Consider the following 27,343-nt stretch of genomic DNA (forward strand, 5'->3'; position numbering starts at 1 on the left):
CAATAACTGTGAGGACTTTGAGTTCTTGAAAGGCTTCCCTGCAGGTGTCTCTCGATTGTAAGTCTTTTAGGATTCTAATAGCTCGCTTTTGGAGTACAAGGACACGTTGTAGGTTTCCTGCGGTAGTACCACTCCATACAGCAATTCCGTATCTAAGATGTGACTCAAAGAAGGCATGGTAGGCTACTTTTGCTGTCGCCAAGTCACATCTGTTCTTAATTCGCCTTAAGACAAAAAGTCCTGTACTTAATTTACTGCAGAGGGAGTCTATATGTGCTGTCCATGAGAGTCTATCGTCCAGTGTGACACCCAGATATTTAGTGTTTGTGATTTCTTCTAGTCCGGGAAGCCTTCCAGTATGTTCTCTTTGTCCTCCCAGTATTAGCTGTTTTGTTTTATTTTCGTTTACAGCAAGGTCATTGTTCTGGCAGTACTGAACTGCCATATTCAGTGCAATGAAACTGTCAACCTCCAATTGTTCTACATTAGGTCTCCCAAGAAGAAGTATTGTGTCGTCAGCATACATAAGGGAATTGCAGTACAACTGCATATGCTGTGGAACGTCATTTGTGAACAGTATAAACAAAACAGGCCCCAAGGCTGAACCTTGAGGGACCCCTCGCGTGGTTGGTTTTAGTTAGGATTTCATTGTTTCCGTTTTGTTGTTTGAGGTGTGTTACTATTTCCACAAACTGACTTCTACCTGATAGGTAGCTGGAGAACCATTCCTTTGTTTTCCTTTGTATTCCCAAATTAGTTATCTTACTGAAGAGCTGGTCATGGCTCAGGCAGTCAAATGCTTTACTATAGTCTAGGAGGATTACTGTTGATGTATTACCCTCTTCTGGTTGGTCAAAAAAGGAATTCCACTAAGCTAATCAGTGCTGTAGTAGTAGATTTCCCTGCCAGAAAGCCGTGTTGATGGGGTGTTAGCAATTGGTTTTTGAGAAGATGTTCAAACAGTCTTGTTAGTACTATTTTTTCAATCACTTTTTAAAAGGTGGGTATAAGTGAAATGGGTCGGTAGTTAACTGCCTGAGTAGGAGAGTCTTTTTTAAACTTTGGATATACTTTAGCGATTTTGAGTGCCGAAGGAAATATTCCTGCGCTGAAGGACTTGTTGGTAATGTCTACCAATGATTCTATTAGTTCGTTCTCGCACGCCTTCAACATTTTGTGCTCTCAAGTATTGTTGTTTTAAGTCAGTTGCTGTTTGGTCATTTATAGTGGGAGTTTTCTTCTTTTTGTGCCTTGTGACGCTTAAAGGACATGCATGGTTTAGTGCCCGTTGGATGGTAGTGTTGAACTTAGCATATGCATTGTTTGGATCTATTGTGTTGTAGATATCTGTCCAGTTTTCCTGTTGTAAGGTTTTCTTGAATATATTTTTGTTACTGAAGTTCCTTTTTTTAGTTATTGGAGCACTTGGTGGTTCTGTGCTTGCGCTCACTATTTCACATATCTGGCCTGTGTGGTTAGATATGCAGGTGTTGAGTACTTGCACCTTTATATCTGCTGTTGGTAGGTTAGTGCAAACACAGTCTATGGAGGTTTGTGATGTTGGTGTAATTCTAGTGGGAGGAAGCTCAACCCTGTACATGCCAAAGCCATCAAGTGTGTCCGTTAGCTCTAGGTGGTCGTTCCTTTTGGCAAGGCAGTCTATGTTGATGTCTCCAATCAGTATTGTAGTGTTTTTCTGCTGCAACATTTTCCAGTTCTCAATGCAAAAATCCTTTAAGTCAACTGCTTCTGTTTTTGTTGCTATGGAGTCCGTGTGAAGATGGCTACTCCACCTTTTTGGTGGTTTTCTCGACAGAATGCTGTTTTCATGGAGTATTCAGTGAGTCTGGTGTTCTCAAGAGTTTCCTTCTTCTGGCCGTGCTCTGTTAAAATCACTATAGCCTATCTGGTTTTAACGATCTTAGCGATTTAGTCTTTCAATTTTGTTTGACACTCTGTCAGTGTTTTGATGAAATATTGCCATTGGTTTACCATCCTTTTTCTTGTTTTTGATTATGTTGGAGGTCAGATGTTGTTGCCTGGTTCTAAAAAAGGTGAGATGTTCGTTTCTATATGAGAGAGATGATTTTTGTAGTAGTTGGCTTTGAATTGTTCAATGTTCTTTTCATAAAACTCTAAGAAGGTTTCTGAGGGGTCAAGATGTAGCAGTTATGGGTAGCCTTCTCATCGGTGTAGGGGGTTCAATGGCAGGGGCTTCAGGAGTGGATGTTGCGGTTATTTCAATGGGATTTGGTAAGTTGTCGCTTTCTTGGGGTTGTTCCTTTGGAAGATGGCAGTTTTTATTCTGGAAAGCCTTAAACCTTAACTGAAGGGAGACACTTATTTTGTCTCTGCGTTCACCTCCATTGGTCTTTATAACTTGAGGTCTTCGAAGGTTGCCATGTGTGTTTGTGGTAGACAGGTACTGTCAAGTGGTGTTTTGTAGGGGGATATTTTCAGTCTGGGTGCTTTGCTCATATCCAACTAGCTTTTTTTGACTTGACGAACAGTGACACTGAGGCACTTAGCACTCAAATCTTTGAGGGCGGTCTCCATGTTGTTCTGACTGGATTTAATTTGGTATAGTTCTAGCAAGATAGCTGTTAAGTTTTGCAGCTTATCTTGTGTCAAAGATTCACATTTGTCAGTTGCTTAAATGCTTGAGGTTTTCAAGTGTTGTTTGGCTACCCATGCGTTCAAAACTAAAAGTTGCTTCTCATAGCACCCGATAGGTTTGACGAATTAAGATATGGTTTTGACAGGTTGAATATAGGGAGGGTAGGTTAATACAAATGTAGTACTTGCCATGGCACTGCTGAAAAGCTAATTGCCATGCCGACAGGACCTATGACTGATTGCCAAGCTGATGTGCAGATGGGTCACTTGACTGACAATAAAAAATAAGGTAAACCGTCAGAACAATAAGGATATATTTAGTATAATTCGATAAATTCTTTAGTTTCTCTATAAAAAATGGATAAACCTGTAAGTGTAGTCAGTATAATGTGTAAGTAGAAAAATATCTGAACATTTATATTAATCTAATTGAATAATAGTTTTACTTACCATAATCCATGTTATCCATTTCATTTAGCATTTCCATTTCTTCGGCATGCATTAGCTCAAATTCTTCATCTGGGTCTGGATATTCGTCAGCCATGTTGGTTCTTTCCAAAATTGTGTGCAACAGCCTAGAAGTTGTATATCTGAATAAAAACAGATGTTAATTTACAAGAAATAAACTGAATTTGGAAAACTGAATTATTACTAAACAGACTTATACAACAGCATTTTTCATAAAGCAACAACAAATTAAACATATTATGTAAGACAATTAAAAATTTAAGTATACATATAATATATTAGAGTGTTTAAAATATTAAATAAGTACTATACCATTCACCTTCTCTGAACAATAACAAAAATCATGCTCTAAATTGAATTAATGCTCATGACAACCCTTTTTTCATAAAGCACTGAAAAATATTGGAACTGAACTCACATAAAATGAAGCTATAATTTTCTTTGTTCCAATATAAGCTTAACTTGAATATTTTACTAGAATGGCACACCACTTATTATGGTAATACAAATAACCAATATTGTAAAATCCCAGGTCAAGGCTTTAGAGACAATCTATATTTGTATCTACTCTTTCTAAACTAATATTAATGTAATGTTAAGCCATTATTTCTATAAAAATTTGTCTTTATACATAGCCCATTAAATTATGGCTAAAATAGAGAACAAAATTATTTATTTAATTTTATGTTCTATCAACAAACACTGGCAAATAGCACTGATTTCAACGACCCCCATTTTTATCATCAGTTTATCTGACTCAATTTTTTCAGGCTTTTGTTTGGGAACTTACTGTACATTTGTTTATAGAGATATATAAAGTAATTTAGTTTTGTAAATAGTTCCTTATAAATTGAATAATCAAAAGGAATAAACATTTAAAAAATCATTTATTACTTTCAAAATTAAAATAAATTTTAACAGTTTAAAAATGTTTTAAATTTTGAGTTGAAACTGTAAAGTTTAGTAAATAAAAAATATTTTATACATGAAAATATTTGTTATAAAGATCTATAGATAAGTATGAAACTATGTACATGTAGATAAGTCACAATAATAGTAAATCAATTTTATCAAAAAAGTGCCATTTTAGTCTTTTTTTAGCACATTTAATTGTTTTATGAATAAAAGATCCAAAAGTAATTGGGTACTTTGGGATTATACCGACCACACCAGTATGAAGAACACAAAAATATAAATTTATAGAAACAAACATGACAGAACGAAAAAACAACTCTTTAATTACAAAATTACAAACTAACAAGCATTTCCAGGTATTGTAATCAGTATTGTTGTCGCTGTTGTCTTATTTTTCTCGAGAATCCCGATCACGGCAGGCCGCGCGGCATCACATGATTATTTAAGATTTTTGCACGGTACATAATTGCCTTTCCATTACAATTCGATTTATATTTCTGATCAGCCCCTCTAGAATTTGATATTTTACTGATAGGTACTATCTCGAGGGATGTTTTTCTTTCGTTGACATCAGCGTGGGCTTCGGATGTCCGGAGGCACTCGCATTTTGGGTGGCGGAGTGTGATCAAGAATAAAAACAAGTTTGGAGTGTTTTCTTTTTCAATAATAAAGAGTTTAGTTTTTGTTTGGTAATGTTTGTTTTTGTTGAATTTTTGTGTTTGGAGAAATGTATGGGTAAAATACGGAAGTACAACAAAGCGACACACAAGCTGAACGGGCGGCGAGACTCTGCAATCACATTATCAACTAGACCGCTCGACTTTGCCCTCTATCTGAGGATGGGGAGGGGTTTGCGATAAGACAATTCCTGTTTAATATTGACGAAATATTGTTCTACGCTAATCTAGTAATCAGTAGAAGCAAAATGTCAAATAACGATTCATGTCTGGGTGTGATCGGTATAATCCCAAAGTACCAGTAATTGTTACATTTTTACGTAGCTTACATACCTAACAGAACCTTAAAACCAAACCAACCTAATAGAAATCAGAACACATAACTTGACTTATGCACAATGCTTATAATTTTATTTATAATTCAGTAATAATCATCCTCTCATCTGTGGAGAAGGACTTGTACTGTCTCGACTTAAAGTTTTTTTTTTCAATCCTCTAATTTGCCCATCAAACATTGTTTTAACCGCCGCCAGATCAACATTAACAAACTTGCTTGGAGAAAGTATATTATCAGCCTTCAAGGCAGGAAAACAGCTGGGCAACAGCCTTTGTTGGCTTTATCAAGGCCTTCGATAAGTTGACCACTTCATTTTTATATGTAAACTGGAGGATTATAGGATCCAAGGCCCACTACTTTCTTGACTCAGTGAATACCTGCATCGCCTGAGTGAAATTTCCAGGTTCACTATCAACTGAGTTCTATCAAATCTCGGGCGTTCCTCAAGGCTCCTTACTGGGCCCATCCTTATTTATTGTTTTTATCAAATATATAACTTCGATCTTGCCAGTGGAAGTGTTACTCTTCCCTGTTGACATGATTTTTACAACGGTCTCTAACCAAGAGGACTTGAGTTGGCTGCAGTCTGGCCTCAACAGTGTCCTGCATTGGTGTAAAACAAATAACATGAAACTTAATCTTTGTAAACAACTTTCAGCCGACAGCACGATCTACACTATTTCCAGTACACTTTGGTTGGTCAACCACTACATAGGGTGTCCGCCATAAAGGATTTGGGTGGTGCCTTGTTTGCTGATCCCTCCTTCAATAAGCATATTTGTGATTTATGCAGACGTGTACACAGGATGTTAGAATTCATCGCAAGGTCAACTCATGGCATGACTGCTGTTTTAAAAAACACTGTTTTTATCCTTTGAACATCAGCCCTGTTTGATTCCCCTACCAGCTTGGTCTGATTAATATGCTTGAAGCTATCCAGAGAAAGTTCTTAAGACTGGTGGGGATGCATCAGGCACTGCATTTCAGAGAGGTGCCACTCGCTGAACTTCTGGATCTTCAAGCCAGCTGAAGTCACCAATATCTTATTTCTTGCTAAATTAATGAATAGCCAGCTCGACTGTCTAATGCTCCTCTCCCAAGTCGGTTTCCATGATCCATGAAGGACTCTCAGGTCACTTGATCTGTTCGGCAGGGGTCACTACTCATGTGGTTATGACTTCCATAGTCCACTTGTGAGAATGACGGGGCTTTTGAAAACAACTTTTACCATAAAATTGATTTCTTCAATGAAAGTGCCTCAACAATTCGAAGAGTACTGGCTAACTCAAAATATGCTCCTAAATAAACATTTATATTACATTAAAGACAAATTATGTTACATGTAATTGGTTGTAGATTACTCATCCCCACTTTGTTTCCTTTGTATGTCTTTTTTAATTAATATTGTTTATAGTTTTTACTTGGCACACACACATTGTAAACAATACTATTCATTTATGTATTTATATATAATTAGTTACATGTTACTATATATTCTTATTGGATTATTACCTATTGTTATGCATTTAATTTGTAGTTTATAGTATGTTAGTGTTTAGCTTCATTGACTTTTTTTGGGAAGACATCAAACAAACTACCAATGATAGGACATTGGTACACAAAGGGTTCAAAACAATTTTATTACATTAAAATAAGCAATTGTTCAATAATAAGAAAATGGCAACATATTCAATATACATTACCTCTAAAATCATGTTGCTTTCATGATAACAGTTACTGAGACTAAATATTTGACTCCATTATTAAAAGTGTAAATAGTTGCAAACAAATATAACTGGTGTCAGATTCTTTTAGAAGCAATTTATTATTAAGGTGAGCATGCTTTTGGTGCTGCCTACACTAAAGATAGCGAATGAAAAACATCCTAAAAGATGGTAGGTACCTACCACTGCAAAATCAAATCAAATTTCTAGAGGGTCTGATCACGAGTTACTGCGAGCTAGAAAACACAACTTGTCAGAGCAAATAAATATTGTAAATTTATTCAACCAAAACTTCCTACTATCTTGCAAGGAAAGCAGTTCAACGTTTAATGTTCTACAGCTTCATTATTTCTCATGTTCAATTCTTAAACTCTATATAATATGGCTTTGTTCAGGAGGACGATTACAATAAGTTATTTATGTGAAATCTATATTTTGCCACTCAAGCCGTTAAATTCATATTTAGGCTACCATTGTTGTAGTTGGCAGATTAAAAGTTCAAATTTCATTTTAATAAAGATATTATTTTAAAGTTAGGAAGGGAAGAGTTATAGCTGCACTATGGGAGACTTTAATAAGCGGCCTAAACACGTTATTTGATTGTTAGTATATTATTGAATGATTTGATATATTATCCAACTTCGATATAATAATCGTACGTTACAAGAATTATAAAACAAAATAAAACCAACTGTAGGCTAGACTGTCATATCAGGAAAACTTTACAATATTTATGCTTGCTTAGATAGCAGAGAGCAACCGCTTTTGTGAAATAGAGGAAAGAATTCTCTCCAAGGGTTACCAGAAACCAAACCCACATGTTGAAGCTACTTGAACAAATCTTGTTACTTTGAACAAATATCTCACAAAATTTTCTCGTATTCATTGCCAGTTTCAAATTCTCAAAATTAGTTACTTCTCGTTGTAGATTGTTTACATTCAAATTTACTGTATCTAATAAGTCTAAATTACATGATAAGTTATATAAGTTGTAACATAAAATTATTCATTCCGATTGGAAAAATCAAACCATTCAATAAAAACAACTAAATAACGAGTGTAGGCCACTAATTAAAGTCTACCACTGCACTTATTAAAAAGCCACCACGATAATCAAATCTTCGGTATTTCTGATTATCTAAACTACTGAACAATAACAAACCGAATTATGTTATTTCATATTGTAGTATAGTTCAGCTAATTTTTATATGTTAAAAGTAATAATTTAATGAGTTAAAAACTATCTATGTGTATTTATTAAGTGTAATAAAGCGATGTAAAACTTACTTCTTACTATTTTGCAGAATAAGGGTGTCTGACAGCTTGTGACACAAATAATGTACGTTCGTTGAAAATTGTATATGCGGCCATTACTCAAATGCCACAAATTACACTATATTGTTTGAATTAATTTAACATTATTGTTATAATACATTAAAATCAGCTAGCTTTAATTCACTGTAAATAAATATAAGAATGGTTTTGATTCGATAGTTTAGATATTTATAATCGATAATTGGTTTGGATTCAATTGTTGTGGTGCTCTCTTATTATACTGCGGCCTGAGTTATATATTATATAATAGAAAGGCTTAGCTTACTACATATACGTTACCAATATATTAAACACTTTAGTAATTGTCTGGTTTATTTTTAATAACTAATAATTACAAACCTAACCTATCATATTTATAGGTTATATTTGTTTCTACTATTACATTGCAAAATACCTTCATTACTTCCTACAACTGATAGATCTGAATAAAATACTCACCAAAGGAAAACTTTACTTTATAAAATTTACAACACGAAAACAATAACCAATTAGGCCTACTTAACAATGTGAAATAGAATTAAATTACTAACAACACTAAAACATAGCAGAGCATCAGAAGAACAAAGTAAGCACTTCCAATATTTAATATTCCTACAAACCCGCCAATTTTACACCATTCACAACAGTCGACATCATAGATTATACAAAAAAAAGCCATGCGTATCCTTTTTATTTTAATTTACAGCAGGTTGTAAATCATATGGTTTGGTACATAATCAGCTGATGATATGTTTGGGTTTGTAATTGTTTACTGAATTCGGTTGAAAATGTCAATTTGTCCATGTCATGTGACTGTGGCTGGAATTCTTTCACGTGGAGTTTGGACGAGGTGGGAAAGGTGAATTATTTAACTAAGCCGACATCAGATTTTTATTGACTATAATATAGTCAATGTATATTATACACTGAGCAGTTGTTTGGTAAGGCTAGGTTATGACACAAATTTCCAACAAAATTTATAACAAGTTATGACACAATTTTAAAACTAAATAATTTTAAAATATTAAATGATAGGAAGAATAATATAATATGCTTCCATGGTATAAATTATTGTGTTTCTTATAGCGCCTAATATCTTTAATAAAAGCTAGGCTACTAAATCTTGAACAGAAACTCTGAGCAGAGTAGGATAAGCAGAACCCGGTTTTATGTTACTTAGTATTATCATCAAGGGTAGAGTAGGATAAGGGGATCTAGTTTTTATATCAATTTGTAAAATCGTCAATACTTAATATTCATGTATCGAATAAGAGTATCAATTACATCAACATATCTATATTCATAATAGCAATCATGTTTGAAATTAAAATAATTAATATAATACGCAAAGTGACAATCTTATAAATAATAAAGGAGCTATAACAATCAAAGAAACAAATTAGAATTGGAAATAGGAAGGGTAGGGTACGATAAGCGGACCCGGTTTTTTATATAGAAGAATGTAATCATCGATACCTAATATTCGCATCTCAAATCCTAGACTATCATATAAAATCGATATAAAAGTGTCTATAGTCCTCAATAACAATCATATGTTTTAAATTAAAATATGGATTTAATATTTACAGTGATGAAACAAATTATTATAAGCAAAATTAGGAAAACTGAAGATGACCATATTTGCTCCTCTCACAGTTACAGTTGTTTCTTTCCCACAAATTTCACATAATAGATTTTTCGGTACGAGTCCAAAATGTTGAAGCCACGTAAAACATGTCTTATCATCTTTCAAAGCAATGTCGTGTAGTTTTCTAAAATTGATTGCCATTTTTAATAATCAAATGTTATTTAGGTACTTTGGGATTATACCGACCACACCCAGACATGAATCGTTATTTCACATTTCGTTTCTACTGATTACTAGATTAGCGTAGAACAATATTTCGTCAATATAAAACAGGAATTGTCTTATCGCAAACCCCTCCCCATCCTCAGACAGAGGGCAAAGTCGAGCGTCTAGTAGATAACGTGATTGCAGAGTCTCGCCGCCCGTTCAGCTGGTGCATCGCTTTGTTGTACTTCCGTGTTTTACCTCTACATTTCTCCAAACACAAAAATTCAACAAAAACAAACATTTACCAAACTAAACTCTTTATTTAAAAAACACTCAAAACTTGTTTTTATTCTTGATCACATTCCGCCACCCAAAATGCGAGTGCCTCCGGACATCCGAAGCCCACGCTGATGTCAACGAAAGAAAAACATCCCTCGAGATAGTACCTATCAGTAAAATATCAAATTCTAGAGGGGCTGATCAGAAATATAAATCGAATTGTAATGGAAAGGCAATTATGTACCGTGCAAAAATCTTAAATAATCATGTGATGCCGCGCGGCCTGCCGTGATCGGGATTCTCGAGAAAAATAAGACAACAGCAACAACAATACTGATTACAATACCTGGAAATGCTTGTTAGTTTGTAATTTTGTAATTAAAGAGTTGTTGTTTTTTCGTTCTGTCATGTTTTGTTTCTATAAATTTCTATTTTTGTGTTCTTCTTCATACTGGTGTGGTCGGTATAATCCCAAAGTACCGTTATTTATATGTAAAATTGAAATATTACCTTACATGTATTATTTCAAAGTGTTTACAGCTGTTGATATAGATTATTTAAGTTATTTGTTCAAAATAATTAATCAGTATCGATTGATTACATCGGTGGTTATGATTAAGTAATATCGTTTGCCAATTTCGATATAAAAAACCTGGTCCGCTTATCGTACCCTACCCAAAAGGAAAAACTCATGAATAATTACAAACATTTATAACAGAAAATATGAAATATGCCTAAAGCATCCTCTCTAGAAAACCATACTTTTCTTTTGTACAAATACTTAAATAGATGATCTGCAAGCAAGTCTTCTCATATGCCACATTTTAAACTTTGTTTCACGGTCCTCTACAAGCTTTTGATTGTGTTATTATCTATATAAGGCAATGTCTTATTATTGAAAAAGTATTTAAAGTTGATACAAGTTAGTTATTGTTAAAAATCATTATCAGTTTGTTATATCAGTAGTTACAAAAATATTAAGTAATGGGTCATTCTCCACTAAGTAGCAAATTTATGTTACAAAACTCTAGCTCTGTTATTTATAGTCTGAGAGATGCGGTGATTTTGAATATTAATAGAGGGAACTGGTTATCACATGATCCATAATTAAAAAACATGTTTCTGTATGTGCAATCATATTTAAAAAATTAATAAAGTACCATTTTCTCTCTACTGTGGCTTGTGACAACCTTGAGTTCAATACTTGTTTGTTGAATAATTAGGCTGTTTTCAAGGCTTTTAAGGATGAAAAAAATATATATGTGTCAGTATGTCCTGTAGAGAAGAGAGAAAGCACTGACAAAATTTATCGGTCTACTGACGAAAATACACGGAGCTTTGAAGCTGTGTTACAAGAATCAAGTCTCTCAACCGTGTCACTTTTTGAAATGTGCGCCAATACGTAGTGGGTAACCATAGAGAGAGTAACTAATGTTGGCAGCTCTGCTCATCACGTGATCGTTAAAAGGCAGGAATCTGTTCACTGTAAAACGTCTATTTCCCGGTCGTTTCGACATTTTTGTGCTGTAAAAGTGAAGTTCCTCACCACAGGCATCTCTTAACTGTGGAATTCATAACTTCAAACAGGTAAGTATTATAAATTTCTTTCTTTCATCAAAGTTTAGTGGTGAGGGAGTAGTTTACACCCACTTTTACCCTAACCAAAATACAGCTCGCGGTTTATTAAAAGATATTTTTATCAAACAGTTGTCGAGGTCTTCTTTGAATCTTATTTTAAAAGTGTTTTAAGCAAATCATTGGCATCGACAGTAAACAAGCTCGTGGTTTAAAATACACAAGATATTTATCATAATGGGCCTGCAGCGATAAGATAAGACGAGAGCGAGTGGCAGGAAATACATAGTCTAAATATAGCTCACGCATTTCAGGTGAAGCGATAACAACATCCGATTCATTGTTTGACCTAAATTCGGTCAGTAGGGGTCTGGGTCACTCTTTACGATACTATTCACTGCTACAGTAACAGTTGAGGAAAACAATCAGCTGCACTACATGCAGAGAGTAAACTCAACTGAGTAATTCTTCAACTTCTACATACAGCTGCGTTATAGGTGAATTTTATTAAAGATTTTAAAAAAACTTAACAAAAACCTTGCTATACAATCTTAGTTGACTAGCGAAGGTGTTCACGCAATCTTACAAACATTATTATAATTATTTGGAGGCAATTAAAAATGTACCGCTTCGTGAACTCTTCACTGTGCCACTTGGCCCATTCACTGCCTGCACATCAGTGATCCGCGATGGGTTCCCGTGCTGCACAAGTAAAAACTTTTTAGACATTTTTGTTTTACGTGTTAACAAAACACTTTTATTGAACTGAGTTTTGAAACACCTGATATATTGAAACACTATTGCAGAGCTAAATAATGGGGAGGAAGAAAGCGGATCGGGAGGAATCTCTATTGAAAAAAAGGGTTGCAGAACGCCTGAGAAGAGAAAAAAATCAAGAAGGATCCAACTCTTGCAAAATTACAGGCTGAAAAGCAGGCAAAATGGAACAAAATGAAGAAAGAAAAAAAGAAGCAGATGACTAACCGACAACAACGAGAACTGCGCAAGAAATGGCGGAAAAAAGCAAAAGAAGCGTATGAGCGAAAGAAGATAAAGAAACAAACTTCAGATGAAAATGTGCAAGAAGACGTAACAAGCTGCCAAAATTTTGATGGCTCACCACCAGTGCAAAAGCTAAATCATAATAAAAGTTTGAGTGCTACAAAAAGGGAAAGACATCAAGCAAAAACTGCCTACCAACGTTTGGTCAGTGAAAATAAAAAACTTGCAGCTAGCAGGGAAATACTCCAACGAAAAGTAAGAACATTACAAATGAGACTACTCAGAAATAATTCTGGCTTAAAATCTGAGTCGCCTAAGTCAGTAGTCAAACAAGTAATTAAAAAAAAATGATAAGAAGGAAATAGCCAGGCGTTTACTATTTGGTGAAACCATGAGAAAAACGCTTAAAGACACATACTCAAGCTCCACGACCAAAGAGAAAGCTCTGCTTAAATCAAAGATTTCACCAAATTTTGAAATTATGAAGAAGTATCGTCTACTTACACAGCTGAACTATGTGAAGCCAAGTCTCTTCAACAAGAGTCGCCATCACTTGACCAACAACGGTTACTTGCGAACCAGAATGACTAAACTTACATATGCCGTAAGAACTGATGTCAAAAATTTCTTTCAACAAGATGATAACAGCAAGATCTGTCCTGGGAAGAAAGATTGCATTACAAGAAAGAAAATAAAGAAACAAAAGCGTTTCTTATTAGACTCTATCAAGAACTTGCATTGCAAATTTTGCGAGAATTCCTCCTATAAGCTTTGCTACAGCACATTCTGCAAACTGAGGCCATTCTGGGTCGTAGAACCACACGTTGATGACCGGAACACTGTTGCCTGCAAGATACATGCCAACATAGAATATCTGGCCGCTGCCCTTCACAAAGCAGGTATTGTTGACAAAGCAACTCCGAAAGGCATAGCTGAGAATATTTGCTGTGACAGTGGGAACATATCTTGCCTTCGAAGACAGTGCAATGCTTGCAAAGATCTTACAATTCCCTACTTTATAAATGATAACAAAGAAATTACAGTAAATGGATTACAGTGAGCTCCCTGGTTAATGGAAAGAGTGTTAAAAATGTCACCAAAACAACTGTTACAGCATCTTCACATGAGGTAGTTAATTCTTTTGAAAAAGATTTTCATGCTTACATGTTCCACGAGTCGATTATGATTCACCAGTTCCGAAAAATAAAAGAGTTGAAGGTTAGGCTTGGTGAAAATGAAGTGCTCATTCACTGCGACTTCAGTGAAAATTATAATATGAAATATGCAAATGAAATTCAATCCTTCCACTTCGGTGGAAGCCGAAAGCAGTACACACTTCTTCACAGTAGAAATTTATTATCGAAAAAACATCTACAGTGAAACCACCTCTCAGTCATTTTGCACTTTATCAGAATATAATAAGCACGGTCCTGTCGCTGTGTGGGCACATCTACAACATGTTTTTGAATACATCAAAAAAGAACTGCCCACAGTCAATGTGCTCCACTTCCTATCTGATTGTCCTGCAACACAATACAGGAATAGAACTCTGTTCTATCTTTTTTCGAGGGCCCTGCGAGCTTGCTTTGAAAACCTTAAATTTGCTACGTGGAACTACGGAGCTCCTGGGCACGGGAAAGGTGCCCCAGATGGAATTGGGGGGTGTCTGAAAAGGACAGCCGACAGGGTAGTGGCACTTGGTAATGACATCAGTGATTTTAGAACCTTCATTGAAGTTTTACAAACTCACACAAGAAGAGTGCGCCTCGCTATCGTTGAGGAAGATGATGTGACAACTTTGGCCACGATGATCCCCACCAAAGTACCTCCTTATGTGGGATCAATGAAAGTTCATCAGGTGGTTTTTTCCGCTTCATATCCAGACATTCTTAAGATGAACTCGTTGAGCTGCTTCTCTTGTTATGACTGTGAGAAGTACATTCTCGGTATACACCAACTACCTTCAGAAGCAGACTCAGAGCCATCATCGCTTTCAATTCTTGACGATGTAACAATGGCAGAAGATGACCCTGATGGTACCCAAGCTGTGATTATCGATGAGGCAACCCTTACACCTGGCGTCTTCCTGTTGGTAAAATTTTCTTCAATGGGAAAGAATCCAAGTACCAGCTTGTGGTATTCCTATGTGTGCTGCATCGAAAGAATTGAAACTGACGGAAAATACGAGGTTCAAGCTTTTCAAAGCAGTGGCTCAAACCGTGAATTTGTAATCATTGAAAATGATGTGAGCCATGTGTCAAAAAACAACATTCTTGAGGTTCTGCCAAGCCCATCCATGTTGGTTAAAGGACGAAAAATCGTTCAAGTCTTCAATAAGCCAATAAACATTAAAGAAAAACATTAGTTCCTTCAGTGAGTTGTTGTAACTTTTCGATGGCTATAATATGCTAACAATCTATTTTTATCTTACATATAATTATTTAATTTAGTATATACTTATTTTCATATAAATACAAGAAATTAATGAGAATTTATAGTATTTTCCTCTCAACTGTGGTTGTGTTTCTCTCAACCGTGTGGCCATTTCTCTCCACTGTGGAAATTATTCTCTCTACTGTGTGTTGAAATAAAAAAAAAAATTAATATCTTATAAATGAGTGGTGATTTGTGCTTCCTGTTTCACTGACATCTTAAGCAAGGTACCTTAAACCAAATTAGTGAAAAAATTCTGTTTTATTTTATAGTTTATAAATTGGAATTTTCAACTCTGAAATTTGCTACTTAGTGGAGAATGACCCTAATATCGTTTGTTAATATCGATATAAAAAACCAGGTGCACTTATCATCCTCTACCCATCATAAATACTTCAAATAGAACTAACTATTAACATATCTAAAATACTAAATTAAAGTCGTAGTTTTTAAATTAAAAGGTTTAATTTAATATACAATGACAATCATTATAAGTAACTATAACTGTCAAACAAACAGGATGGGTAATAGAAATAATTTCATTTAAATAATAAAGAAATCTTAAATAATAATAACAAAACAAACATATTGAAATATTGATTATCACATACATATCAACATTATTTCGGTTAGTTATCTAACATTTTTCAGTCACTTATCAAATATCATGGTTACAATCTGAAAATGTGTTTAGTTAGTACAGATGATGAAGTTGACAGTTAAATAACTAATGAGTATTGGTTGATGATATCAATGGGTGTACAGTAATAAATTATGCAGTATTGTTTATTAATATCAATATAATAAAACCGGTCCGCTTATCATTCTCTACCTGAAACCCAGTCTGTTGAGTTCACACTCATGGGTTCTTATTTAACTTCTTTTCAAAATTTTAGACTGTAGTATGATTAGCAACCAATATAATCAAATCATTGATATTTTTGATTATTTTAACTACTGAACAATAAAACAACAAAATATTAATCTCTAATACATTATAGGTACATTTCAAAATAGCCTATATTAAAATCAGCTATGTTCTTATTTCTAATAAAGTATCATTTAATGATTAATTAAAAACTAACTCACGTTTGTTTAATATACAGTAACAAATAAATCAGTATAAAACTTACTTATTTCTCACTATGTGAAAATTACAAACTGCAATAACTTTCACCTACTTTTTAGTGATAATAAAATATATGAATTTAGAATATCAAAATTTTACTGCAATTTTCCAGTATGTCGACCAATTTAAAAATACCTAGAAATCCTATATTTTCTTCCAAATTTTGATTTAAAACAACATTTTTAAATGTTTTTATTTCTGGTAATTTTTTCAACTTACTCAGCTCACAGCCTATTAAAGTTGTTTTAAATTTCATGTTTTGAAATGTTTTAGAACTGTTGTGTGAGTAATTTCAAACTTAATAAATTATGTTATTGCTAAATGAACCATTAGCATCGGTGTATGTTCAGTAATAAAACGTTAGTGTGATTAATAAATTACCTACATAAGCATAAAACTTAATAATCACCGCCATAGCTGACAATCAAGTTAGGTTGTATGAGAACAGTTTTATATTACAGTACTTAATTTAAAAACTCCACAAATTATTGAATGTAATTTTTGTGAGGCCTTTCGTGTTCAAGGAACACATCATCAGACCTATATAACTTTGTATTTTTTAAAGAATTGTTGATAAAAATTTACACATTAATAATATACATAAAAGATATTCGTGCAAATAACTTATTTTTCTTAGTATAAGGAGACGACCAACAAGGAGTCAGAATAAAATCTTAAATGAGAGCATAGATCAAGTAGTTCATAATATTAAAGGTCTCTATTAGGAGAACATTCTGCAAATCTGACCCCAAATGTTCCACTCCATTCAAATTGGCAGGTTATATTGTTCCTTGTATCCAGTGTTGATTGGTTTTACTGTTGCAACTAATTAACCTTAGATCTGTGTAATGTTAAATGTTCAAAATGGTCACACATTTTCAGCACTTTGGAAGCTTTTTTTTAGCTGTTTCAGGTCTCCATGCATGAAACAATTGAGTCGTCTTTCATTTTTTCCATCAATACCATTGTGAAATAAGTAACAAATATCACTTTATCAGCTTTCAGTACACTAAGTTCGGAATTTGGTGGATGAATGAAATTGCTCTGTAGGACAACATTAGGTTTTTTTAACATTCAATAAATAAACTATTATTGCTTAAAAATTAATAAAGCTTGGTATAAATCCATTAAGTGATCTCTTGGAGGTGTATACTAATTATTTTCTATGTTGTTTGAATACTACTCATTTGTGGACTTATACAACATTGTGATTTCAGGCCCAGATAATGGTACGTCCTGTGGCTAAGAAATAATGATTACGATTACATAAGAAATCTATGCTAATGAGTCTGATAATAGTAACATTTTTCTATTATTCATTGTAGGCTATGTGAAATCTGAACATTTGTCTTTCAAGAATAAAAGAAGAAAATGGCTGCCTCAGAAATCAGGTAAATAGTCTTTAAGTTCAATCTCAATAATATTTAAGTTTGATTTGAACTTAAATATTATTATTTAAAACTCGGTGATATTTTACTACATATATAGTGCACTCAGTGAAAGATTCAGGTTGGTAATGAACTCCCCCTAGTAACATTTTGCCAGCATTTGTAAATAATTAAAAAACTTGTAATTGTTTGGAAGTGTTTTTATTTTAGTAAGGCAAGGGGAAATATATATATATATATTTATTTGGAGTATAATTTATTATTCTAAATATTTTCAAATGTATTGATACAGTCATTATCCTTAATTGGTGTTAATTTTATCCTCATATTATGTTGGTATTGACTGTTTCAGGCTGATCCATTTGGACCTCAAGAGAGCCCCTCTTAAAGTAGATTTTTTAGAAAAGGTATGAATTCTAAATGCTATTGTACCTGTAGTGTTACTATTGTGCTACTTTAAGCATAAAAATGTATTGGGCTCCAATTTCCATATTAACACAGTTGTACAATCTAAATTGTGCTGGATATTTTGTATATTGATAGTGTAATTTAAAACCTTTCAAAAACCTGATATGACCCACCAGTTGTGCAAATTCTGTTAGATGAAAGTTAGTTTAACAGCATTTGGAGTTTCTGTGAGTGATTAATACAATGTATTTTTCACTCCATGTGGACATTTATGGTGCACATTATTTAACCATTTTTAGTTTGTTGTTGGATGTTATAAATAAAGACTTATTGTAAAATTGCAATAAAAACCTTTTAATGTTGTATAGTTGAATAAATACTTTAGAATGTATAAATAATGCCTTTTATTAAACAACGCTTAACCCTTAGTGAACTATATAAGTATAATAGAAAGGTTCAGTATGCTCTGGTTATAGCATACCAAAATGTAAAATAGTAATTTCTTGTTGTTTATAAACTGTTGTGAGGAATAATTATTGTCAAGTATCAATATTTTCCTTAACAAAAATTATTCGTTATACATTTTGAAGATAATAGTCTGGAATAGCTTACTTGACAATTTTTCATCCTTGTGTTGTATTTTGGTCTCAGCTGTTTCCAGTGCTGGCAGCATGGGGAGCCACTGGTCTGCTGTTGGAGTGGGAGGACACGTTCCCTTACTTTGGCCGTCTTGCGGGTGTTGGTTCCCTCGCCTCTTCAACCCCTGTCTATTCTGAAAGTGATGTTCGAAAAATTCACGATTTGGCCGTGGAAAATAACTTGTCTGCTATCCCATTGGTCCAGACCTTCGGCCATTTGGAGGTTAGCCCCAGATCTATTATGAAATTAATGAAAATTAAATTGGAACTCGTACCTGAATATTGTTGCATTGGTTATTAAATTAACCAATTCTTTTTAAAAGACCTTAAGTTATTATTTTTGTGATTAAGAATTTGTTTATATTAAATGTATTTATTAAAAATTGATTTTTGGTCATACAAAAATAAAATGTTATATGAATATGCAGTGCTCTATTTGAGACAAAATGGTGTTTCGGTACTTCTTTCCAAGAAAACTTAAGTACTTTCGGCTTGTGTGGAAAACTTCCTTCTGTACCTCAAAACACTGTTGAGACCTCTATATTCTACATTTTTTAGACTCCCTTCCTTCTGATTGGTATTCCATAGCCCCAGACCCTCTGTAGGTACAAATCAAGGACTTCACCGGTTCGCCTTAAATGTGTGGTGATAGGAGGGGTGGCGGGGTAGCATTTTGCGCTGTGTCCAAAAACATTTCCTGTGACTCATCGGCAACTGCCTCCTTTAATGTCTGATGAGTTAAAGTCAAAAGTTAAAGGTAGAATTATTCATAGTCAGGACCACGGAATTGTGAGTAATGTTTTAAATTTATGAAGGAAGAGGCAGATCATCAAACTATTAATATTTCATTGTAGAAGGCTTGACAAAGAACTGCTGCAGCAATTGCAGTATCAGAGCGAGTAGTGATTAAACAACAAACAGTGAGTTTAAAAATTGAAGGTTAATGATCAGTGTGAGGCAAGTTATACTACACCAAACAAAAACCGACAATGACAAAGAACAGTTATTTATTTAGATGACTTCGATAAATGTGTTGTGAAAGGTAAATGTGCATACAATTTTAATTGAAAAAGTTGAGGAAATTATTAATTGAAAACCAGAAATCCAAGAGAATATGATTAACGTACTTGAGGGCATTGAAAAATTACAGTTGGGAGCAAGTACACCCAATAATTTATATAGACGAGTATTACATACCATCGTCTCACGTGTCTAATCAAACTTTGTCAGATGGCTCAAGTAAAGGGTTGCACGTGCTGATTTCCAAGGGCGAGATGCTAATTATCCATGCGGGTGAAATGAAAAATGTCTTTATTAGGGGCGAAGTTAGGACTATAAAGTCCTCTCTACCACTGGATGGAGAGAAAGGGTTCGTGCCTAATGCTTTTACCTGTTGGAAAGCAAGCAACCACAGTGGAGAGTACCTCAACAACGTGAATGAGGACATATTTATCACGTGGATGAAGGAAAAAGTGTTACCGAATTTTGAACCAAATTCAGTACTGGTAGTCAATAACACACCCTACCATAACAAACAAATTGAAAAAGACTCTTATTTCAAAAAGTAGGAAGCAAAACATGAAGGCGTGGCTTTGAAAAAGCAGAATACCATTAGGTGACAATATGTTTTTACGTAAACTGTACAAAGTTGTGTAGCTACATAAACTAAGACATGTCCGGTACGCCTTAGACGAAACTGTTCAGTTGGAGGGTCATGACATCTTACAACTTCCGCCAGACCTCAATCCCATTGAGTTAATTTGGGCCGAAGTCAAAGGTTGTTTAGCTAAGAGGAATACATCCTGTACTCTTCAGAATCTGTACAATCTGAATCCCAGATTGACAATATTATAGAATCCTTTATTATATCAGTTGGAAATGGTTCGTATACAGACATCAGTGACATTGACCCAGATGAAGATAACCATTTGAATGGAATTGAAGAACTCCAATGAAAAAAACAATCATTGTGTGTTGCATTTGTTATTAGAAAACTAAATTAATTCCAGCCTTTTATTAACTAAGTATTATTGAAGTGACTGAAAATTAAATAATTAGAGAAACACATATCCTTGTTTTTTCAATTGTTACAGTGTCATTTAACGTGTTTTTCAAAATAACTTTAATTTTAAACTGACATTAAAGAAATTGTTGCACCTTCAGCTAGCAAGTAAACGCAACGAGCAAAACATATAATATTTATTTATTGAAAAGTTAGTATTTGGGTTCTGTGCCTGCAGCTAAATTCCTCCATCTGTAATAGTTCTATCACCTATAGTTATAGAAATCGAGCATTGTGAATATATACGAGGGTCGTCCATAAAGTAACCGCCGTTTGGGCGTAGCGCGATAAGTAGTGGGGGTAGCGCCGCCATTCTCACATCGGTGTGCGCAGCCGTTCAGTACGCTTCTAGCTGTGCAAGGGAGAGCATCGTGCGATCGCGCGTTCTTTTGTTACAACGCAAAAACATGAGCGCCGTGATAGAAAATCCCGCCAAGTGTGAAGTTCGTGGTGTAATAAGATTTCTGTGGTCAAAAAGTTACACAGCAGCTAAAATTCATCGTGAATTGAGTGCGGTGTATGGCCCAAACATTATGAGTGAAGGTGTAGTCCGTCAATGGGTTCGTTTTTTTTTTTAATGGAAGAACGAACGTTCACAATGAAGACCGGAGTGGTAGGCCATCTCTCGTCAGTGATGACTTGGTGAACAAAGTGGATGAGAAAATTTGCAAGAACCGTCGCTTCACAATCTCGGAACTTTCGGATCATTTTCCTGAAACCTTTTACTGTGAAACCTTAAAATGGCTACGACGAGCGATTCAAAACAAGCGTCATGGTCTTCTGACATCTGGTGTTGTGTTTGTCCATGACAACACCCGTCTTCATACAGCTCAAAGAACAACAGAACTTTTGGAAAAGTTCAAATGGGACGTTTTTGACCCACCCCCCCTACAGCCCGGACCTGGCTCCCAGTGATTTCCATCTTTTCCCGTACATGAAGTGGTGGCTTGCATCTCAGAGGTTTGCGAGTGATGAAGAGCATCAAAACGCTGTGACAGGTTGGCTAAGTTCTCAGGCGGCAGATTTTTTTAAAGACGGAATTTAAAAAACTGTTAAAAGATATGATAAGTGCTTGAATTTGTATGGTGAATATGTAGAAAAGTAGAGAAAAGCTGTAGTTTTAACATTTATATAATAAACTTTTTGTATCTCAACTGGTTTATTTTTTATTTCAAAACGGAGGTTACTTTGTGGACGACCCTCGTATAATTACATATTTTATGTTCATTGTATAATTTTAGGCTAACATATGGTACAATAGCTTATATAACAGTGAAATATAAAATAATAGTTATACAGATATAAGTATTTTTCTTTGTTTAAATAAATCTCAATTGAAATATACTAGTCTATGCAGCAAAATATATTTATTTTATGTCTTTATTGTCATAATTTGATTTACTTATCACACACTTATCACAATAAGTATAACATAAAATATTAATACATTGCAGTTTGTCCTGAAACATGGAGAATGGCGGGAGTTGAGAGAGGTGCCACACTATCCATCCTCAATCTGCCCCTCCCATCCTCTTTCCCTGCCACTGGTTACTGAAATGTTGGACCAGATGATACAGTTGTCCCCGGCAGCTAGACACATACACATTGGAGCAGATGAGGTAGGTCTATTTTACTCTTGAACATTCTGAGCAGGAACCTTAGTTCCAGTTTTCTGTAACCAAAGTGAAATTGAATCGAAATACTAAAGAAGGTGTTCTCCACATAGGTGTGGCACCTAGGTCTGTGCTCCTTGTGCACAGCCAAATCCAAAGAGAGGACGTTCTTGTTGCACGTTACAGCGGTGCTCTCTCACTTACGCAGTCGATATCCTCACATTCGACCGATCATGTGGGACGACATGCTGAGGAATGTAGACCAGTCAGTATTACAAGGTGGGTATGTTGTCTTCTCTACCTTAAAAACTCCAGAACTAATAATGATTCAAGAGTGAAAGTTTTTATGAATAGCAGGATCATTCAGCAACTTGTATTCAAGTAGCAAAAGAGTGCCTTCATGCATCCCCAAGTTTTTTTATGGCACATTGATAACTAACCTAAGCGTAATAATGTACTTACTCCTTGCTAATTAAGTTAACTGGCTGTACTCACAATATTAGACTATTGTTTACATTTACTACAATATAACTTATAATATTATAATCCTAATCTGAATTATTTATCTCAATACCTGTGCTTACTTTTTTACATAAAAACTAACTTCTACTCATCACTATAGCTATGTAGTACCCATAATAATAAGGGTAAAAGCAAATACAACTATTATTTACTGTACAGGAAGATAATCTTATTGTCTAACAGAAGCTATCTTGTGGAGTTAAACTTTTGTTCTTGGGGTAGTATTTTATGAGGGTTCCCATCAGGTTAGATAGCCAGCAGCAATACTGGCCATTGGAATTTCTTTTTTGCATTTTTCCCAGCAAAATTATATAATGTAATAAAAAAAGTTCTTGAATTCTTGTGCTGGATAACAAGGATGATGAAGAATCATTAATGAACAGCTTTGCTGGAAATCCAATCGAAGGGAAAACCAAATTACTAAAAACGTGCTGACAAAAAACTGCAACTGCCAGCAATGCTGACCACCTGACCTGAGAAGATATTCCAAACAAAACAATTCTAACTTGTTAAAGAAGTAGTGGTAGCCAGATGGCCATCGAACTGCAAAGAATTTAGTTTCCCACCATATTTTTAACCCAAAAAAGCTTTCACTGATATTAATGGTTAGGAATGAAAGATTTTACAACACTTTTTAATGTGTAGCTTCAGAGTTAAATGGAGAAATATTTAAGAAAAATATAAATTTAACATAAGTATTGAAATATCATTATATTTTGTGTAGTAAGGGCTTTCTATATTCAATTCAGTTATTACTTATAGCTTAGTGGTACATAAGACTCACCTAAACAGAGGACTTGTAAAGTTACAGGGGAGTGGTTTGAATGTTATTATAACAAGGTAGGTGTTATTAACCCTTTGCGATCAGCATCAAATACATGATTGTCCTCTCATATTTCCAGGCCACAAATGTGGCCATGGGGTGTTCTTTGCCATATGTTGGTGATTTATAACCACATCCTGTCCCTCAGCTTGGCGGGCCACGCAGTGTGGCCCACTATATTGCACAGTTATTAAATTCAATCCTTATCCAGCTGGAGCTGGAAGGTGCCTACCTCTCAGCCAAATAAGTAACTACATTAATATTTCTCTATTTGCAGAACACATCTTAGTACTCATAATTAATAAATATTTTTTATCCGATTGTCAAGGTCACTGTAACTGCCTTAGTGAATCCTATTTATTCATTAAAATACTAGTGCATTTAGTGCACATTAAGCTCAAAATGTGGAAATGAGATAATATACTGTTGATAATAAAGACCTAATTGAATGAGATAATATACTGTTGATAATAAAGACCTAATTGAGACGGATTGTATTTTTATTCTGCATATAAAAATACGTTTAAAACTGGATGACCAATAACTTAAATTGCATATTACTTGGTTCGTTACAAAGCAAATAATAAATAACCAATTGATAAAATTTTAAACTTGAAGCTAATAAACTTTGTAAATTATTTGGGAATTTAATTGAAATCTCTGTAATTTGCTGAACCAAAGGTCAAATATTGCCATTTAAATCAGAGGAAAAGTGACATACATTGTTACCCAAGTGCCCCCCATATGAGACTCAATCCGAGCTGAGTGAGTGATAAGTCTAGGCAACATTTGTGGCCTCCCGATCACAAGGGTTATAATGGTAAAATAGCAGTTTTATAATCTCTTATAGTATATATCTTTTTGCTCTATTTAGGTGAATCATGGTGATTTACTATGAGTTATCTTAATATTTCCACATTAATCACATACAGTTCAGAATAATTAGGATTGTACATCTTACACTTTGTATGAGGAAGAATCCTAATTAAGTATATTAATTTATAATATAGTTAATTGATTAAAAATGTAAAAGTGTCCTCTATGTACCACTTATTAGTTAATAAAAAATGGAAATGTTTAAAAATGATTGTTGTTTGTATTTTCAGAATTTAAAATTGGAGATTTAGTGGAGCCAATGGTGTGGCATTACCAGCCTGCCCAAACATTTTCACTAACAAAAGGTGATTATTTTGTATAAGTTTTTAGTGTAAGGTTTAATTACTCCGTATTATATTTTGTTATAACAGTATTTAAACACACATCTTTTGCTTATGGTAAAGCAATCCTTTAAAAAAAAAAGTTATAGTAGTATAATTTTATTAGTCATACGATTCAAGATTCTTTATTATTCTTTAGACACAATGAAATCGCACTTGACATTGTCACAGTATATACCCATTATAAAAAATAAAGTAATAAATCACTTAAATTAATTGACATTCCTCAATAGAGGGTTTCCGTCATGTAACATTTGGTAATATTATATGAAATTACATTGTTAACTTAAGAGGAATCATTTATTAAAATAATCATATTATTATTTATAAAAGGTAACAACTAAACAGTGTAACAAAACCCAAAAAGACATGGTTAGTTAGTTTGATTAGATTCAAAAATGTTTTAAGTACTTGGTTGAAAGAGAAAACTTTTTATTCTGTAGATCAATATATGATAAGTGATTTGAAATTTTAAAGTTTTGTAGTTTATGCTTTTTATTAGTTGTTAATTTTGTTGTTTTATTGAAATTTCAATATTAATTTAAGCCAGCTTGTTTTTTATATATTTAGTGTTCCTGATACAAGTTACAAGTATGTGTTTTGTGTATATGTATGTATATATGTAGCAAGATATATCAAGAAAAATTGCATCTGTAGGTTTTAAATTGTGCTTGAAATTCATTACTACATAGACAACAGTGAGTTTTATGATGGTGCATGACCAACTATGAAATTTGGCTGAATGTCATTGATACTCATTTTGTACGCTGACACAATTTCTCTTTAGTGGGATGTATAATTGTGTTCTGTATCCTATGTCTATTGGACATCTTGAGAATAAAATGAGTTTCACACTTACAATTTTGAATGCAACCTCAGCGAATCCTGACATGTGGTGTGGTGTACTCCTACCTAAGAGTGACCAGAGAACTTGGCTAAAAGTTCATTATAACCGAAACTTTGAATTTAAAATGTTGGATTATCTAAGTTTGACTGTATGTCTTTAAATTTGGTAGGCTATGCAATTTACATCAAATTTATTGCCTAATAAAAGTGTACTCTACGCTGACGACACTAACTTGATGTGCTCTAACTTGCTCTCTGAAATTAACTCGGCTATGATTGGCTACATGAAGGAGAGGTCTGACCTCTGGTTTTCCGCTAATGGCTTAAAAATTAACGAAGATAAGACTGAACTTATTACTTTTAGTTTAAGAAATAACTCTGTACATAACTCTGTTAAGCTACTTGGAATTAACCTGGACACTAAGCTTACCTGGAAAAATCAAACAGATATTCTTTGTACCCGTTTATCCAGAGTAATTTTTCTGTTAAGAAAGCTCAAAACTTGTACTAGCTTCACCTTGCTATTAAAAGCGTACTTTGCACTTTTCCACTCACACCTTTTGTATGGAACTCTCCTCTGGGGTAATTCAACTGGTGCTAAGGAGGTTTTTCTATGCCAAAAGAGCTTTACGCACAATTTTCAATATAGCCTTTAGTGACTCATGTAAACCTTTTTTCAAAGAACATAATATTCTTACTGTACCTTGTATGTTTATATTTCAAAGTTTAATGTTTGTTAAAGAAAACCTTGAAACACTTAGTCTTAGAAACTCTAGTCATGATTATTCCACCAGATATCGAGACCTTATTGACACACATACTTTTATGTTGGTATAAAATTATTTAATAAGTTACCTTTAACAGCCAAAGATGTTTCTTGCACACAATTTAAAAATGCTCTGCTTAAATGGTTAAAACAAAAAGCTTTTTATACAGTAGACGAAATGCTTTCTTGTAATGTAGATAATTTATTCTTTTAGTTTTTATGCTTTGTGACTTGTACTATTTACCATAAGTATGTAGTATGTATTATTTTATTCTTTAATGTTGGTGTTATACTGTGTATATGTATAAAACATTTGATGACATTGTCAATGCAGTTATTGTGGGCCGACAATAAAGATTCTAATTTTAAAAGTTAAATTAAAAATGCAAGGAATACATTTTGAATTCTATTTTAGCACATATACAATGTTATGATAGTAATCACACGGTAAAATTTACTATAATTGTTATGAAATTATAAAAAATTAAATTAAAATATTTGCCTTACTATATTAGTTGAACACAAAGCAGGCATTGATTTTAAAACATAATTAATTTTTTAAATTTTATATTATTTGTTTTACTGTAGGAGGAATGAAACTTGCTACTATCAAGTTGCGTAAAATACCTCTCAGCTTTGGCAAAGTACCAACGAGACCTAGGGTCTTATGAGTGGAATTAGTATCCATGCATTGGCATTATTAGAACAGGTCAACATTATGATAGGAGTAAGGCACGAAGAACCTTCCTGCACGCTGAGATAGGTCTTAAAGATCGGTGATTTAAACAGAAACATA

The 27,343-nt window shown here is 33.9% G+C and overlaps 2 protein-coding genes across 7 annotated transcripts in view; one reads left to right on the top strand and one right to left on the bottom strand.

Moving 5' to 3' along the window:
* The window catches only part of LOC124362547 (chromosome transmission fidelity protein 18 homolog), an 87,082-nt gene extending 78,405 nt beyond the window's left edge, over nt 1-8,677 (bottom strand). Inside the window, exons 1-2 of one of the 2 annotated variants that reach the window (XM_046817157.1) lie at nt 8,511-8,677; nt 3,067-3,191 (exon numbers count right to left, since the gene is read on the bottom strand). In XM_046817157.1, the coding sequence (XP_046673113.1) occupies nt 3,067-3,160 (94 nt within the window). In that variant the 5' untranslated portion in view covers nt 3,161-3,191; nt 8,511-8,677. Of the gene's footprint in view, nt 1-3,066; nt 3,207-8,510 lie in introns of both variants that reach the window. The other variant, XM_046817156.1, reaches the window with a different exon arrangement.
* A 112-nt stretch (nt 8,678-8,789) lies between these two features.
* LOC124362548 (hexosaminidase D-like) overlaps nt 8,790-27,343 on the top strand; it is a 30,926-nt gene continuing 12,372 nt past the window's right edge. The window contains exons 1-7 of one of the 5 annotated variants that reach the window (XM_046817160.1): nt 8,790-8,910; nt 17,590-17,655; nt 18,005-18,059; nt 18,712-18,921; nt 22,215-22,379; nt 22,487-22,652; nt 24,825-24,899. In XM_046817160.1, coding sequence (XP_046673116.1) covers nt 17,636-17,655; nt 18,005-18,059; nt 18,712-18,921; nt 22,215-22,379; nt 22,487-22,652; nt 24,825-24,899 — 691 coding nt within the window. In that variant the 5' untranslated portion in view covers nt 8,790-8,910; nt 17,590-17,635. Of the gene's footprint in view, nt 8,993-17,481; nt 17,656-18,004; nt 18,060-18,711; nt 18,922-22,214; nt 22,380-22,486; nt 22,653-24,824; nt 24,900-27,343 lie in introns of all 5 variants that reach the window. The other 4 variants (XM_046817161.1, XM_046817159.1, XM_046817162.1 and 1 more) reach the window with 4 other exon arrangements.

This window comes from Homalodisca vitripennis, chromosome 5 (assembly GCF_021130785.1).
Source record: "Homalodisca vitripennis isolate AUS2020 chromosome 5, UT_GWSS_2.1, whole genome shotgun sequence".
NCBI lineage: Eukaryota > Metazoa > Arthropoda > Insecta > Hemiptera > Cicadellidae > Homalodisca > Homalodisca vitripennis.